At 50.0% G+C, this 14,888-nt stretch overlaps 2 protein-coding genes across 2 annotated transcripts in view; one reads left to right on the top strand and one right to left on the bottom strand.

Moving 5' to 3' along the window:
- Window positions 1-22: 22 nt before the first annotated feature.
- Krtcap3 (keratinocyte associated protein 3) lies at window positions 23-1,592 on the top strand. Its single transcript, NM_001109674.1, has 7 exons — window positions 23-172; window positions 277-461; window positions 547-606; window positions 728-934; window positions 1,040-1,174; window positions 1,280-1,392; window positions 1,480-1,592. Exons 1-6 carry the CDS (start codon window positions 145-147, stop codon window positions 1,385-1,387), a joined length of 723 nt encoding a protein of 240 aa, NP_001103144.1. The 5' UTR covers window positions 23-144; the 3' UTR covers window positions 1,388-1,392; window positions 1,480-1,592.
- Window positions 1,593-1,666: 74 nt separating this feature from the next.
- Ift172 (intraflagellar transport 172) overlaps window positions 1,667-14,888 on the bottom strand; it is a 38,903-nt gene continuing 25,681 nt past the window's right edge. Inside the window, exons 25-48 of the mRNA NM_001434132.1 lie at window positions 14,682-14,826; window positions 12,559-12,648; window positions 11,943-12,040; window positions 11,679-11,814; window positions 11,481-11,597; window positions 11,045-11,187; window positions 9,828-9,921; window positions 9,468-9,532; window positions 8,941-9,121; window positions 8,603-8,712; window positions 8,366-8,495; window positions 5,742-5,840; window positions 5,467-5,576; window positions 5,277-5,340; window positions 5,005-5,091; window positions 4,660-4,776; window positions 3,871-3,981; window positions 3,593-3,712; window positions 3,012-3,107; window positions 2,759-2,818; window positions 2,576-2,674; window positions 2,182-2,335; window positions 1,944-2,035; window positions 1,667-1,812 (exon numbers count right to left, since the gene is read on the bottom strand). Coding sequence (NP_001421061.1) covers window positions 1,723-1,812; window positions 1,944-2,035; window positions 2,182-2,335; window positions 2,576-2,674; window positions 2,759-2,818; window positions 3,012-3,107; window positions 3,593-3,712; window positions 3,871-3,981; window positions 4,660-4,776; window positions 5,005-5,091; window positions 5,277-5,340; window positions 5,467-5,576; window positions 5,742-5,840; window positions 8,366-8,495; window positions 8,603-8,712; window positions 8,941-9,121; window positions 9,468-9,532; window positions 9,828-9,921; window positions 11,045-11,187; window positions 11,481-11,597; window positions 11,679-11,814; window positions 11,943-12,040; window positions 12,559-12,648; window positions 14,682-14,826 — 2,608 coding nt within the window. The 3' untranslated portion in view covers window positions 1,667-1,722. The remainder of the gene's footprint in view (window positions 1,813-1,943; window positions 2,036-2,181; window positions 2,336-2,575; window positions 2,675-2,758; window positions 2,819-3,011; window positions 3,108-3,592; window positions 3,713-3,870; window positions 3,982-4,659; window positions 4,777-5,004; window positions 5,092-5,276; window positions 5,341-5,466; window positions 5,577-5,741; window positions 5,841-8,365; window positions 8,496-8,602; window positions 8,713-8,940; window positions 9,122-9,467; window positions 9,533-9,827; window positions 9,922-11,044; window positions 11,188-11,480; window positions 11,598-11,678; window positions 11,815-11,942; window positions 12,041-12,558; window positions 12,649-14,681; window positions 14,827-14,888) is intronic.

The raw sequence follows: 14,888 nt of genomic DNA, 5'->3' as shown, positions 1-14,888 counted from the left end.
GGGGCGGGCCCAGGTAGAGCTGCCTACGGCAGCGCGGAAGCCGGCCTTCGGGTCGGGTCGGGTCGGGTCGGATCGGATCGGGTCGGGTCCGGGCGAAGCCAGTTCCCGGTAGAGCAGCCTGGCGGAGGGGGCAGAGCGGCCACGATGAGGTGCTGCCGCGTCTGCGCCTTCGGTAAGTTGTACGGCTTTCATCCGCACCTGTGGTCCCACAGGCCGAAGCTGGGCCTGTGGCCCCGCCCTACACGGCTAATACCTGCCCCTCCCCCTACTTTGCAGATGCCGCCCGAGGGCCCCGGCGGCTGATGCGCGTGGGACTTGCGCTGATCCTGGTGGGCCACGTGAATCTCCTAGTGGGAGCTGTGCTGCATGGTACTGTCCTGCGGCACGTGGCCAACCCCCGTGGCGCGGTCACTCCTGAGTACACCACAGCCAATGTCATTTCTGTGGGTTCGGGACTACTGGTGAGCGTCGCAAGAGGGTGGAGAGGCATGGCGGGTTGGGCTGGGCGCTGAGAGCCAGTAAGTCATAGGCTTGTTGCTTCCGCAGAGCGTTACCGTGGGACTTGTGGCCCTTTTGGCATCCAGGAACCTTCTTCTCCCACGACTGGTGAGAGGGGTAGAGGAGGTGTCTCAGCAAACTCCCAATGGGCAGGAGCCTCAAATAGAGAAACTGAAGTATCACGGGGAAACTTAAACAGACTGTTTACCCAGGTCTTCTACCCCACTAGCACTGGGCCCTGCTGACGCTGGCCTTGGTGAACCTGCTCTTGTCTGCTGCCTGCTCCATGGGCCTCCTCCTGGCTGTGTCGCTCACTATTGCCAATGGTGGCCGCCGTCTTATTGCTGACTGCCATCCAGGACTGATGGATCATTCCATACCACTGGACCAGGGGCCTGGACACACTGACTGCCCCTTTGATCCCACAAGAATTTATGTGAGCTTATTCTTGCTGTTTGAGAAACTCTGGCCCTCACCTCTGCCCTGTGTGCTGCTCCTGCCTCCGTCCAAGGTCTAGTCCTTTTGTTACTTTGGGTTTTAGGATACAGCCTTGGCTCTCTGGATCCCTTCTCTGTTCATGTCTGCAGCTGAAGCTGTTCTCTCTGGTTACTGTTGTGTGGCTGCACTCACGCTACGGGGAATTGGGCCCTTCAGGAAGGAAGGGTTGCAGGGACAGGTAAGGAAGAGGGACAGGAAGGGCTCATTCCATACCCTGGTTGTGTTGTAAAGGAGCTGGTGTGTCATTTAAGGCCCAATTACTGAATTCCCTCCTCTCCTGCAGCTGGAGGAACTGACAGAGCTTGAACCTCTTGAGTGTAAAAGGCAGGAGAATATACAGCTGCTCCACCACCACCAGGATTTCCAGGCCTTACAGAAAACCTGGGTTTAGGACAGGTGAGGGCCCTGGGGTGGGATGCATTCCTGGGGACTGGGGCTAGCCTTTTTTGCTCTCTGACTCAGGTTGGCTTTTTTTTCTGTCAGGAGGTGCTCGGCTGAGGCGCATACCACAGGTGTTTTCTACTACGCACGCCATGGGGCCCCAACCCTAGGGCGCTATAAATAATTGTAATAAAAGAACTTGGTTTTTGTCTTCGGCCTGATTTCAGTTACTTCTAGAGTAAAGGGCAAGGTACTGTGGTGACGAGATGTTGAGCAAAATGCAGCAGTCTCCACTACTCACAGAACTTTAATGAGGAACAGATCTAAACTTCTCAGTTGCACCAGTCACTGAAAGGAAAAGCTGGTGCTGGGGAGCCCACCACACCACTGGCTGATGAATTTGAGCACATCCTGGCACACTGGACTGTGGGAGGTCTGTGAGCAAAGTGGAGAGAGAACAGGAGAGGAACCATTAGCTCCTGGCTGTCACGAGGAGCAGGTTTTTGAGAATCCTATTTGTGACCCCCACCCCCCATTTCCTTGGCCTTTAAGATTCCTCCTCTAACCTTGATGGCCATAAGAAACTTGTTCCAGTTGTCTTTGTTAGCAGCCTTCCCAGGCCGCTTAAATTCAATTTTGTTCCTCAGAATGGGGTAACCTGTGGCAGAAGGTGAAAGACGGCATTGGCAAACAATGGGAAGGCACCAGGCACCTGGGGTGGGAAGGGTGGCTCTGGCACTGGAATGAAGTTTTGATGCTACTGCTTTTCCCTGTGGCATTATGGGGCGATGTGGGGCTCTGTACCTGTAATGAGACAGGGCAGGGCCCGGACTCCAGTGCTCGCTGCCACTAGGGAAGCCTCGTAGACACCACGCTCATCTCGGGGCAGAACCTGCTCCAGCCTCTGGTCCATCGAGACTGTGAGCACCCAGTCTCGAACCTCTTCTCTCTGGGCCTCCTGGGGAAGAGAGGTACACTAGCTTCATATGGGGTGAGCACAGAGTCTCCCTAGGCCCTTGGCCCCACATCTGCTATAAACAGTTCCTCTGAGGTCTGAGGGACACAGTTACTGCCTTTGCTTTCCCTGAGTAGTAGTGAGGACTGATGTCACTGAAGGACAGCAACCCAGAGCCATCCTCCCTTCTCAGTGCCAACCCCCTGGGTGACACCTTTCCCTTTTCCAGTCCTGCTCCCTTACCGGGACATGCTGCTTGGCAGGGAGTGGCACCTCAAAGGGAATGTCTGTGTCCTGAAAATCAGAGTGGTCCAGGGCATCCAGGGTCCCTTCTTCGATGGCCTGTGGGCAGAGCAATCAACCATGAGATAGGTACAGCCTGTGACAAGCAAAGCCTCCCAATCCCTGGACAGTTTCCCTACTTACATCAGTCAGATCCAAAAATCGGTTGAGGAAAATGAAGGCCATGTTCTCCCAGCCAACTTCCTGTAACAGAAAAGTTGCAAATGGCTGTGAGCCTGAGTACCACTCTGTGTGTTAGGACACTCCAGGAAGAGACAGAGACTCTGTCCACCTTGACATCAGCTCCAGACTCAGCTTTGCTCAAGGGAGTCTCTCCATCTTCCCACTTTAGATTTCCTTGTTCCTTCAGCCCCGCCCTCCCCTTGTCCCAGCTCACCTTGGCAGCAGTGCCTGCTTCATAAAAGGCCTTGTCCGCAGGTAGTAACTGGGTGTGGCGCAAGAGCGAAACGGAAAGTCTAGCAGCTACGGTTTCCTGTGGATTAAAGGCCAAGTTTATGATCCTGGTCCGATGGGGACTGAGCCTGTAACTAGGGTAGCATGGTGCTAGAAAACTGGTTCTGAACCACTCTAGACATCAGGCTATTCCAGTCTTGGTTCCTTTCATCAGCACAATGTAACGACCCAGATTATGTTCCTTCTACTTGTAGAATTTGACCAAGTACAGGAAATGTATACACAGTTACAATCAGATAAGTCAAAAGTCTGTGTACTTAAAGGAGGTACAGAAGAACTATCATGATATCTGAATGAGTCAGTGTATTGAGGGTGGTAGGGCTGTGGGCACAGAGCCCCACGTCAGAGCAGTATGTGAAGAGACTCAGCGAGTGTTACAGACTGACTAGACTGAGAAGCAGAGGGAAACATGGCAGTGTAAGGGCCGAAGCTGGAAGATCCAGGACTGGGACTTGTTTGGTTTCGTAGCTTTGAGCGTGTCCTCGTGACAGGGCTGCATCTCACCAGCTGTTTGATGCTCTGCGCTGCGGATCGTGTCGCATAGTAATGAGCGATCAGCAGCATCATCTCAAACTCCTCATGAGCTGCCGAGTTTGCCTCGCTGGACTTCACCAGGTTTTCACACTAGAAAAGGGAGCGAGGGTGAGAGATCAGAGCTCGGCTCTGGGGTGGGAGGAAAGCCTGGAGGGTAGTACAGGGGTTACTGCTGGCCATTTGGACCGAGACCAGGACAGGAACAGGAGAAGGAACCTGCTATTTCATCACTGACCCTCCCTCCTTACCAGGTTGAAGAGGACATCCCGAAGGTCAGCCCAGCTATGGTAGGCCTCAGCATTGTTGGTCCCAGGAGAGCTAACCATGTCAGTGAAGATCCTTTTGTAGATGTTGAAATTCTAGAGGTTGAGGGGGAAGAGGACCTGAGTGAGCTGTCTGTCTAAGAGCTAAGCTTAGACTGATGGAGAAGGCAGAGGTGTTAAGATAAGTATTTTAGGGCTGGAGGGATGGCTCAGTGGTTAAAAGCACTGGCTGCTCTTCCAGAGGTCCTGAGTTCAATTCCCAGCAACCACATGGTGGCTCACAACCATCTATAATGGGATCTGATGCCCTCTTCTGGTGTGTCTGAAGAAAAAAAAAGTATTTTGGCAGGAAGACCAGGATTTAAGGTTATCCTAGGCTCCACAGTGAGTTTCAGGCTAGCCTGGCCTACATGAGATCTGACTTAGAAAACATACAGACAAAACTTACAACAAAAAACAAAGTCAGTGTGAGCGGATATGTAAATGTGAGAACAGCCACCATGTTAACAGGCTGATAGTCTAGAGAACCCTGATTCTCTATAAGAGTCCACATTTCCTCTTGGACAGACAAGTCTGTGCTTTTAATAAGAGCACGGATGGCTGTTTGATTACTTCTTCAAAGGGTAAATCCTCCAAGGAGTCTGTGTGTCTCGGGATAGGATTCTGGGCTTGGTGCTCCCTAAGGACAGGATCCTTAGAGATGACTAAAAGGGTGGCTGCTTTTAGGGGCTGCGGACTGCACTCCTTAGTGGAAACATTCCAAGGAAGCTGTACCTGGGGGTTAGCAGGGGCTCCATGTTGCACGTAGAGGGCCAGGGCCTGGGCATAGCCACCTTCTCGGATCAGATGAGTCGCATACAGAGCCACATACTTGTGCAGAATCTTGTAGTTCTGTTTGGGGTGGGGAGCATGGACAAGGCTCAGACCAGTAAGAACTGGCAGTGACAAGAGAGCTGGGTTTTGCTTAGGGAGTAAAGGGCATGTACAATTCTGAACAGGCTCAGAGTACCGAAGACTGATGTTCACTGGGGGCCTCTACAGACTGGCCACGGTGGAGTTAAGAGATGGATGCTCAGAAGCAGGGAGGGAATCAAGAGGGGATGGAGGGGGACGCAGTACCTGTTTGGTAGCCGTTTCAATGCACTTATCCCACTGGCCCTGCTCCACATACAGGTCCAAGGCAGCTACTACGTCCACACCCACCAGCTGTGGAGCAATCAAACAGTGGACTGAGGGTCAGGGAGATCTCTGGAACCTCTTCAGGAATTTGGCCTTACTCTTCTTGTTTCTGTGTTGCTGGGGACCGAACCCAGTGCCTTACATATGCTAGGCAGGAGCTCAGCCTCCTCATTAGACTTCCTGCATTCTGCCTCCTAATTTGAGAGCCTTACCGAATCCACTTTACCCTGGTTCTTGAGGAACTCCTTATAATGCTGATCCACATAGTCTTCATACCTGGGAAGATACACAGAGATTGCTAACTTCACAGTCCTGGGACACCGCACCCTCCCCATTAGAGCCCCTCCCCACAACCCTGGTGTTTACAAAAGGAACTGAAAAGCCGAAGCTCCTGGTGGTTACCGGGGATCTAGCTCTTTGGCCACGCGCTTGGCCTTGTTCCACTCTTCACCCTCAATGAAGGCATCAATTGCTTCTTTGACAAGGTCCAGGTTCAGATAGAGTTCTGCAGACTGCACAGTGGGATATCAGAGTGAAAACTATCTCTCCATCCAATGCAATGGTTTCCCCCCAACTTGGTGAACTCCTGCCCTCTCTCTTCCCAGAACACTGCCACACCTCCACGGGACCCCATCCCGTCCCAGCCATGCCTGTGGGATCCAGTCAGCCCCACTTACAGCACTGTGCTTTCCAATTCCAATCAGCTGGGGACCTACAACCCGAACCACTTCCAGACTTCGCTGGGGAGGCAGGAACTTGATGGACAGTTCAGCCGCCTGGGTTGGTGGACAGAGATTGGGAATGGGCAGAGGAAACAAAGGGTACTAAGGCTTAGTGGCCTTCATGTTGTTCTCCAGTGTCTGGTGTTCTCAGGATCCTACAACTTCACCCCCATCTCCTGCCCCCAGCTAGGCCTGGTCTGAGCATCTTTTGGCTGAGTACCATGAAACTAGACAACGCTCCTCTCCATCGGGCTCACAGGAGCTCTTCAGATGCGTTTTTACTGTCTGAGGTCACTGCGCTTTCTTTGTCAAAGATAGAGTCTTTGGAGCAAAGTATAGAGAAAACTGAAATGCACATGGCAGAGCCCTGCAACTCTGTGTGAGCCTCAGACTATCCATGTACACTGGATTTCGAAAACAGTACAAAAAAGAATGGCAGATACCAATAATATTAAGTTCAATGAGTGCTATGTGAAATGTCAATATTAAAGATTTTACTTATTTTTATGTTATGTGTATGGGTGTTTTGACTGTGCTTTTGTCTGTGTCTGGCGCCCATGGAGGCTAGAAGTGGGCAATGGATCCCCTAGGACTGTGGTTCTGTATGGTTGTGAGCTGCATGTGGGTGCTGGGAACGTAATCTGGGTTCTCTGGAAGAACAGCAAGTGCTCGTAACCACTTCATCTCTCCAGTACAAGATGTCGATTTATAAATGTTCAGTTAAGTGTATTACAATTATTTTTAACTCTTTTTTAAAAGATTTGTTTGTTTGTTTATTTATTTATTGTGTACAGTGCTCTGCCTGCATGCATGCCTGCACACCAGCAGAGGGCACCAGATCTCATTTTAGAAGGTTATAAGCCACCATGTGGTTGCTAGGAATTGAACTCAGGACCTCCAGCCCAACTTTATCTTCTTTTAACCTTAATCAAAAACTGGTATTGAAAAACTGAAATAATGGGCTGGAGAGATGGCTCAGCGGTTAAGAGCACTGACTGCTCATCCAGAGATCCTGAGTTCAATTCCCAGCAACCACATGGTGGCTCACAACCATCTGTAATGGGATCTGATGCCCTCTTCTGGTGTGTCTCAAGACAGCTACAGTGTACTCGCAAAAAATAAATACATAAATCTTAAAAACAAAAGCTGAAATAACACATTTGTACCTTGCGTTATGTTTCCAGCAGGCAGGGCTGATCTGGATGGTTTAGTTTCCACTGGGATGTCCACACTCTCACCGATTTTAATTCCATGTGACTCAGTTTAGCTATAGTCTAGATTAATTTCCCTGCCCTTTCCTTTCCTGGCCTGCCAACTCTGCAAGGCTTAAAGCATGCTTTGTCCCCATCCTGGGAGCCATCCTGTGACCGATCTGAAAGTATAGCTCTGCCCAGACTTTAGTGAACAGCACAGAAGGTCTGGATGCTTAGTGCCGCTGATTGAAGTCTCACACCTCACACCCAACCATCAGCCCCTTTACTTCCTTTGCTCCACCTCGTGGGACCTACTCACTGACCCCGGGAATGTAAAGGCATCGACACAACAGTCTTTAATTTAGAGAGCCAGTTACCCCTCAGCCCCTCAGGTTCCCAGCAGCACATTTCCCGGTACCCAAGGTTCATCATTTAAGCCAACTTTGCATGGATGCCCAACTGCAAAGATAATAGATGGGTTGACATATTGCTTAGTTCTTTGTGGCGACCGAAATACACAGGATATAAGTGATGCCCACACAGCTTGGGTGTCTCTGTGAGGATGCACTTGATGAGGTTAGTGTTTCAATTGTAAAGTGGATGGACCTTCCTGATGCGGATCCATCCAGTCACCTCACAGTCTGAACTGAACATAAGGCTCCCTTCACCCTGAGAGTCAAGGAAAACTCTGCCTGCCCAAATGTTGTCTAAACTGGACTCTGGCTTTTTCCCGCCCTCACTCTGGAACTGAAATGCTAGCTCTTCTTGGGTCTCCAGCCTTCAAACAGGAAGTACATCACTTTCTCCTTTGGCTTCCTGCTTTCCAGGCTCCATGCAGGCCTTGGGACTTTCCTACTGAGGTAACTGAGCCAATTTCTCTCTCAGGCACACACACTATCAGTTTTGAGTCCCTGACTGATCTGTGTTAGGACTGGTGAGTATTGGGTTTGCTGAGTCTGCTGCAGGGGAAGCTTCTGTGCAGGAACTAGCCATTGTGTGGAGGTGTGAAGGGCAGCCATGTTTGTCATGGTCTTCACCTGAGCCCTGGGTTTGCAGTTGCCCTTCTAGCTACTGCTCAAGCTCTCCTTCCTTCCTCAGAGAACCTTCTGGACTGTCACTCCAGCCCACGAGAGCTCAGGTGTCTTTCTGCACTCTACTTCACAAACCCGTCTTTACTCAGATTTGGTGGTAATTAAGCCCCTAACCTGGCCGATCAGGGTGTGTGTCTTATATCTCATCTAGTCTTCAGATGTCTTGGCTCTAGGGCACACAGCAGGTACTTAGACTTGAAATAGAGTCACTGGAGGATCAAGATGAATATTTGGAAAGGCAGCCACTTGGGAATGGACTTAAGGGAATGGGGGCAGGGGCAGTCTGGGGCCTCACCTTCATCCAGCACTTCTCCATCAGGCCACTGCTTCCTGAGTCTCGAACTTTGAGGTAGCAGTCCACTGCACGGCTATACTCTCCAGCCTGTTCCCATTGCCGTGCCTGTTCTACAAGTCCCTCCACGCCTCTGTGGGGATGAGAATATTTCATGATCAGGGTTGGGAGGGGTAGTGCGGGCCATTGTGTCCCATCCCGCCAAGTCCTGATAACACTGCCAGGACACAGGCTTCTCACCTGCCCCCCTTCTTGGTAGCTTCTCGCTCATACTCTTCCTGCAGGGCCTCCAGCTGGCCAGGCACATAGTCCTTGCAGATCCTCAGAGCATCACTCCAGAGTCCAGCCTCCTGCTCGGATTTTCAGGTATCAGGGCAGAGGTGGGGACTCAAACGCTTCCTACCACTCACTCACTACACAGGCTCCTCTGGCCTAACTGCTGACCTTTTAGACCTCCCCTTCCCTCCTTTTGCCTGTCCTTCCCTCCCTGCTTTTTACATCACCAGGAATCAGTGTGGAGCTCTGTGGCCTCTCATACCAATTCATCCATCCTTTGTGGCCCAATCACAGTGACTCACCTTATAATAATTGAGAGCCAGGCCTGGTCTCTGGGCCCGAAGCAGCAACCCTTCTGCCTTCTGAAAGTCCTTCTCCTCCAAGGCCCCACGGGCCTGGCCTACAAGTACCTCAGCAACACTGTCAGGATCGTGGGCCTCAGCCACACGCTGAGCTGCCTCCCAATCCTGGTTGTGGACAAACCTGCCCAAGACGGGGACATAGGAGATGTTGAGTCCAGGACTGAAGCCTCACTAGTGGGAGCAGGCAGTGGCACGGCTGAGGGGTTACTAGGTCCACTATACTAGGTTTGTGAGTAAAGGACCAAGAAAGATCCTGGGCACTATGTGTATCCTAGCCCAGGGCAGGGCTGGAGACATGGCTCAGTGGGTAAAGGCTCTTGCCACAAAAACTGACAACCTGATTCAAATCCTAGAACCACACAGTCAGAGAGAACCAACTCCTGAAAGTTGTTATCTGACTTCCATACATGTGCATGCATTTCTATACCCATTGATAAATAAAGAAAAAAGGATATGGGGACACTCACATGAGGACTGCCTCCTTGGGTTTACCAGCCCGGATGAATTCAGCTTCAGCCTCTTCAAATTTACCCTAGACAGAAGGACAGTCACATGTGGTGAGGAGCCTGATGTTACGAGCAATTAGGAGACAGAGATTTGAACTGGTCACTGTGGTCCGCAGCCCTTTAATACAGTTCTTTATGTTCTGGTGACCCCCAGCCATAAAATTATTTTCACTGCTACTTCCTAATTGTAATTTTGCTACTGATATGGTTCCTAATGTAAATAACTGAGACACAGATATCTAATACCACGCCTAAAGGGGGCATGACCCACAGGTTGAGAACCATGTTTAGGGGTATAGCTGGACAAAATCACATCCGTACCTCATCTTCCAGGTACATGGCGTATCTGAGATGAATCTCCGGGGTTTTGTGCTTGAGGGCTAGCCGAGAGAGTTCAAAGGCAAACTCAAAGGAGCTGAAATGGACAATTTGGAATAGTTTGTACTTAATACTTACAGAAGGCAATGGAAACGGGGTGGGGGGGGAAGAACAGGGCAGATTTACAGATACCAGATGGAAGAGGCAGGGCAATCCTGTGCTTTCCTGAGGCTAGCAGAGGGCTCTGCAGCTCCATCCCTGCTCCCCAAGCACTACTGGGTCCCAGCCAGACTCAGCTCCTGGTCTTTATGATGTTTGCTCAAGAAATACAGACAATGCTGATGGGTTGCCTGTGCACAGTAAATAATGCCCTCCCAACATTCACACAGGCTATCCTAATTAAACACAGTGGGTCACAGACAAACAATCCCTATCTCGGGGGGGGGGGGTTCTAGCTGTGAATAAGAAGGGGGCCAGCAGAGGTGGAGGATAAAACAGGGTGCTGGGGCTACACGATCACAGCCCACTGCATGCGGAAATGAAATCGTCAAAGTATGCTTTTGATGACCCAGCAGTGTTACTGACTCGGCATAGTCCTGTCTTTTCAAGCTGTTCCTGCTCAGTCCTTCTCTTCAGAACAACCATCTGAAGGGAAAAGCACCTTCTTCCAAAGACCTCTACTACAATCCATCCGTCTGTCTGTCCATCCATCTGTCTTTTGTTCTTTGTTTCTTTCTTTCTTTCTGTCTGTCTGTATCTTTCCTTCCTCCTTCCTTCCTTTCTCCCTCTCTCTCTTTCTTCCTTTCTGAAATGGGGACTTGCTATTTAACCGTGGGTGGCTCGCCTGGGACCTGTTGTGTAGACCATGCTGCCTTGAGTTACAGAGCTCTGCCTGCCTCTGTCTCCCAATTAAAGTGTGCGTTGTGACACCTGGTCAGTTTTTCACTCTTCCTTTGTCTGTTTTAGTTGGAGCATGATATGATGTAGTCTAGGCTGGCCTCAAATTCACTATGTAGGTAAAGCTGGTCTTGAACTCTGCTCTTTCTGCCTCCACCCCTAAGTGCCAGGATTGTATGCTGGCCCACCATGCCTGGTTCACACATCTTCACTTTTGCCTCAGCTTTTGGAATTACTTCTCATTTGCAGCTCAGTTTTCTTTCTCCGTGTGTAGGATGCTCTGGGAGGGATGGAGTGGAGAGGAACCTTTAGCCAGGACCTACCAGTTGTCAGCAGCATGGTCAATGGCAGCCTCTAGAAGCCCCAGCTTGTTGAGCAGTCTGACCGCAGCCTCTCCTCCCAGGCTCTTCGCCCACAGATAGGCCACGTGTTTGTGGGCGTTGGCTCCTCCGTGGGCTTTGGCCACCTGAAAAGCAAAGCTGCTCAAGCATCGCCCGCTGCAGAACTGCCCCTGGTCAACTCTGGCCTCCTGCCCCAGCCATGATGATGGGGGTCAGAACCCTGCTCCAAGTCAGCACTGGAGAGGGCCAAGTGTCAGGCCCTTAACTTAGGTCAGTGTTTAAGGACAGAGGATGGGTTTCAGAAAATCCATAAGCCCTTACAATTTTAAGTACAATTTTGTCTATTAGGTGTTGCTATGCTTCTGACAAGAAGACTCTTCAGTTAAGATTAGTCACGTGGGATGCATGAACTTCTTACCCGGTAGGCCTCCTCCCAAAGCCCGCTGGACCGGTACATGTTCACAGTTGCCTTCCATTCCTGGGCCTCGAGGTAGTGGTACTCAGCCTCTTGCAGTCGGCCTTCTGTCTCCAGCTCCTGCAGGACAGTGCATCAGGATGAAGGAGTGACGAACTCAGGCTGGGAGGGGGATGGGGTGGGCAGGACAGAAGGGCTCACCTTGCCCAGGTGAAGGTGTGTGTCGCTGAGGAGGTCTGGATGGTGCTTCCCCACCAGGCGAATCATGTCGTCATACAACTTGTGCTTTTTGAACATGGTGATGGCAAGATCAGGCTCCTCCACTGTCACGTACAGCCTGAGGACAGGGAAGGCACCTGGAGCCTCCTACACCTAGACCCTGCTGCTACTGCTTCACAGTGGAGGACACACATCCTCAAGCCCACCCCTTCTCCAAGCTCTGGTGCCTCAGCTCCTCGCACTTACCTCTCGGCCTCTCGGTACTTGCCCTGCTTCTCCATTTCCTGGGCCTGTGTGATGTAGAGCACTGACACGTCTTCTGGTCGCATGCACTTCATGGCCAGCTGTGAACACGGAACCCAGGTGGGTTCCCACCAAGCACAGGGAAACACGTCAGCTCATGGACTCCTGAATTCTCTAACACACACTGGTACTTCGTTACTGCCCTTCTACTCAGCCTGCCCACCAGGAGCTGACAAAGAACTATGCTGCTACGGTGTGATGGAGACTGGAGGCCCTGAATGCAGGGCACATGCTGTAGTACCACACTTCCACGTACTCCCTGAGCTCTTCAATGCTCAGGACATTGTCCCTCAGGGGAGAGGACAGGGCTATCAAGTGACCAGGGGCTTTGGAGCAGTAGTTCCCAAGTCCCTCGGCTCTCTTCAGAGCTGCAGGCTAAGGAATAGGGGCCTTTCTTCATTTTTCCCATTGCCAGGCATCCATGTTGCCTTGGGTATATTTTAGTTGTCTTTCTTAGCTCTCAGGGAACCAGGTAAGGAGAGGTATCAGAGATCAAGGAGTGCAGCAACATGGGCACTAACGCAGAGTTCTCCCCTTGGAGACACTGCCCATCCTCTACCTTGTGGGCTTGCTCCCAGCGACCAGCCTGGGTGTACATGTCTATAGCATCTTTGGTCCGGTCTCCTTTGGTGTAGAGCTCCTCAGCGATCTGAAATTAAAAACATCCAACTGAGATGGTGCAGATACTGACACACCACTCTGTAGTTGATGCTGACAGGAAGGTGTGTATACATGAAATGCATCTCCAGGAAAGAGCTAGACCAAAGGAGGGTGAAGACAGCAGTGTGTGCATGTGTGTGTGCGTGCATGTGTGTGAGTGGTGTATATGGGATGTGTATGTCATGTATATGGGATGTGTGTGGTGTATATGGGGTATATGTGCATGATGTATATGGTGTGTATGATGTGTTTGTGTTGTATATGGGTGTGTGATGTATATGGTGTATATATGGTATGTGTGTAGTGTATATGGTATGTGTGTGGTGTATATGGTGTGTGTGTGAGATATATATATGGGATGTGTGATGTATATGGGATGCGTGTGTGTGATTTATATGGGATGTGTGTGTGTGATGTATATGGTATATGTATGGTGTGTGTGTGGTGTATATGGTATGTGTGTGATGTATATGGGATGTGTGTGTGTGTGATGTATATGGTGTATGTATGGTGTGTGTATGGTGTATATGGTATGTGTGTGGTATATATGGTGTATATGGTGTGTGTGGTGTATATGGTGTATATGGTGTGTGTATGTATGTGTGTGGTGTATATGGATGTGTGTGTGATGTATATGGAATGTGTGTGTGGTGTATATGGAGTGTATGTGCATGTTGTATATGGTGTGTATGATGTGTCTGTATTATATATGGGTATGTGTGTGTGTGTGTGTGGTGTATATGGTGTATATGGTGTGTGTGTGATATATATGGGATGTGTATGTAATGTATATGGGATGTGTGTATGGATGTGTGTGTGTGTGTGTGTGTGTGTGTATGTGTGTGATGTATATGGTGTGTGTATGGTGTATGTGTGTGATATATATTATGGTGTGTGAGGGGTTGGGGATTTAGCTCAGTGGTAGAGCTCATGCCTAGCAAGCACAAGGCCCTGGGTTCGGTCCTCAGCTCTGGAAAAAAAAAAAAAAGAAAAAGAGCTCAGGATATTATGGTGTGTGTGGTATATATGGTGTGTATGTGACGTATATGGTATGTGTGTGCTGTATATGGTGTGTGTATGAGGGTGTGTGTGTGTGGTGTATATGGGATGTGTGTATGGTGTATATGGGATGTGTATGTAGTGTATATGGGGTGTATGTACCATATCCAACTGTGTGGTATATGGTGTGTATGATGTGTGTGTGTGTGTGATATATATGGTATATATATGGTGTGTGTTTGTGGTATATATGGTGTACATGGTGTGTGTGGGTGTGTGGTGTATATGGTGTGTATGTGGTATATGGTGTGTATGATGTGTGTGTGTTGTATATGGGTGTGTGTGTGTGATGTATATGGTGTATATATTGTGTGTGTTTGTGGTATATATGGTGTACATGGTGTGTGTGGGTGTGTGGTGTATGTATGTGGTGTATGTGTGGTATGTGGGTGGTATGTGTATGTGCTGTGTCTGTGTTCATGTGTGTCTGTTTGAGTGTATTAGGTACACACATAGACACAGAAGGAAGGAGGGTGTTATTCTTCTATCACCCTCTGCCTTATTTCTTTGAGGCAGAGTCTCTCTTGGGAACTGGAGCTTGTAATGTTTAGCTGAGCTGGCATCCACGAAGCCTGAGGAAGGGAATCCTCTTGCCTTTACCCCACGGCTCTGTGGCTACAGGTATGTGCAAGACCATGTGGATGCTGGGATCTGAACTAAGTTCTCCTAGTTGCACAGCTGGTTCTCTTAACTGCTGGGGCATCTTTCTAATCCGGTAGAACTTAAAGGGCCTCACATTTCTGCCATGGAGGATGTCTATACTAGCTATGCTGAAGCTATTCATAAAGAACCACTTAAGCTGGCTGGGAGGGCGCCTGGAAGGGAACCTCCTCATTCACAGTGATATTGTTTGAGCTCCAGCAAGAAGGGCTGGGTAAGCTGCCCCCACATCTTGTTCTAGGAGACCTCCTTACTAACCTGCACTTGCACTGCTCAATGCTGCAGAAAGGGACTTTTCCTCACCTCATACTCCTGCAGAGATGCATAGTGTTGGGCCACACGAGGATAGTATTTAGATGCAGTGTTTCTATCCTGCAGATCTAATATATAAATTGCCTTCTTCCACTGGCGGGCACCCAGGGCAGCCTCAATTGCTTTAATGGAGCACCTGGCATAGTCAGGAAGGACATTGAATATGTATGAGGAAAGAGGAGGGGGAAAGGGAGTAAA

Source organism: Rattus norvegicus, chromosome 6, assembly GCF_021556685.1.
Source record: "Rattus norvegicus strain SHRSP/BbbUtx chromosome 6, alternate assembly SHRSP_T2T, whole genome shotgun sequence".
NCBI classification, from domain to species: domain Eukaryota; kingdom Metazoa; phylum Chordata; class Mammalia; order Rodentia; family Muridae; genus Rattus; species Rattus norvegicus.
This window is presented reverse-complemented; position numbering and strand designations above follow the sequence as displayed.

Coding starts and splice junctions, on each gene's coding strand:
- Krtcap3 (NM_001109674.1), top strand. CDS start 145: ATGAGGTGCTGCCGCGTCTGCGCCTTCG. Junction 607..727: donor ACCTTCTTCTCCCACGACTG/GTGAGAGGGGTA, acceptor CTACCCCACTAG/CACTGGGCCCTGCTGACGCT. Junction 1,175..1,279: donor AGGAAGGGTTGCAGGGACAG/GTAAGGAAGAGG, acceptor CCTCTCCTGCAG/CTGGAGGAACTGACAGAGCT.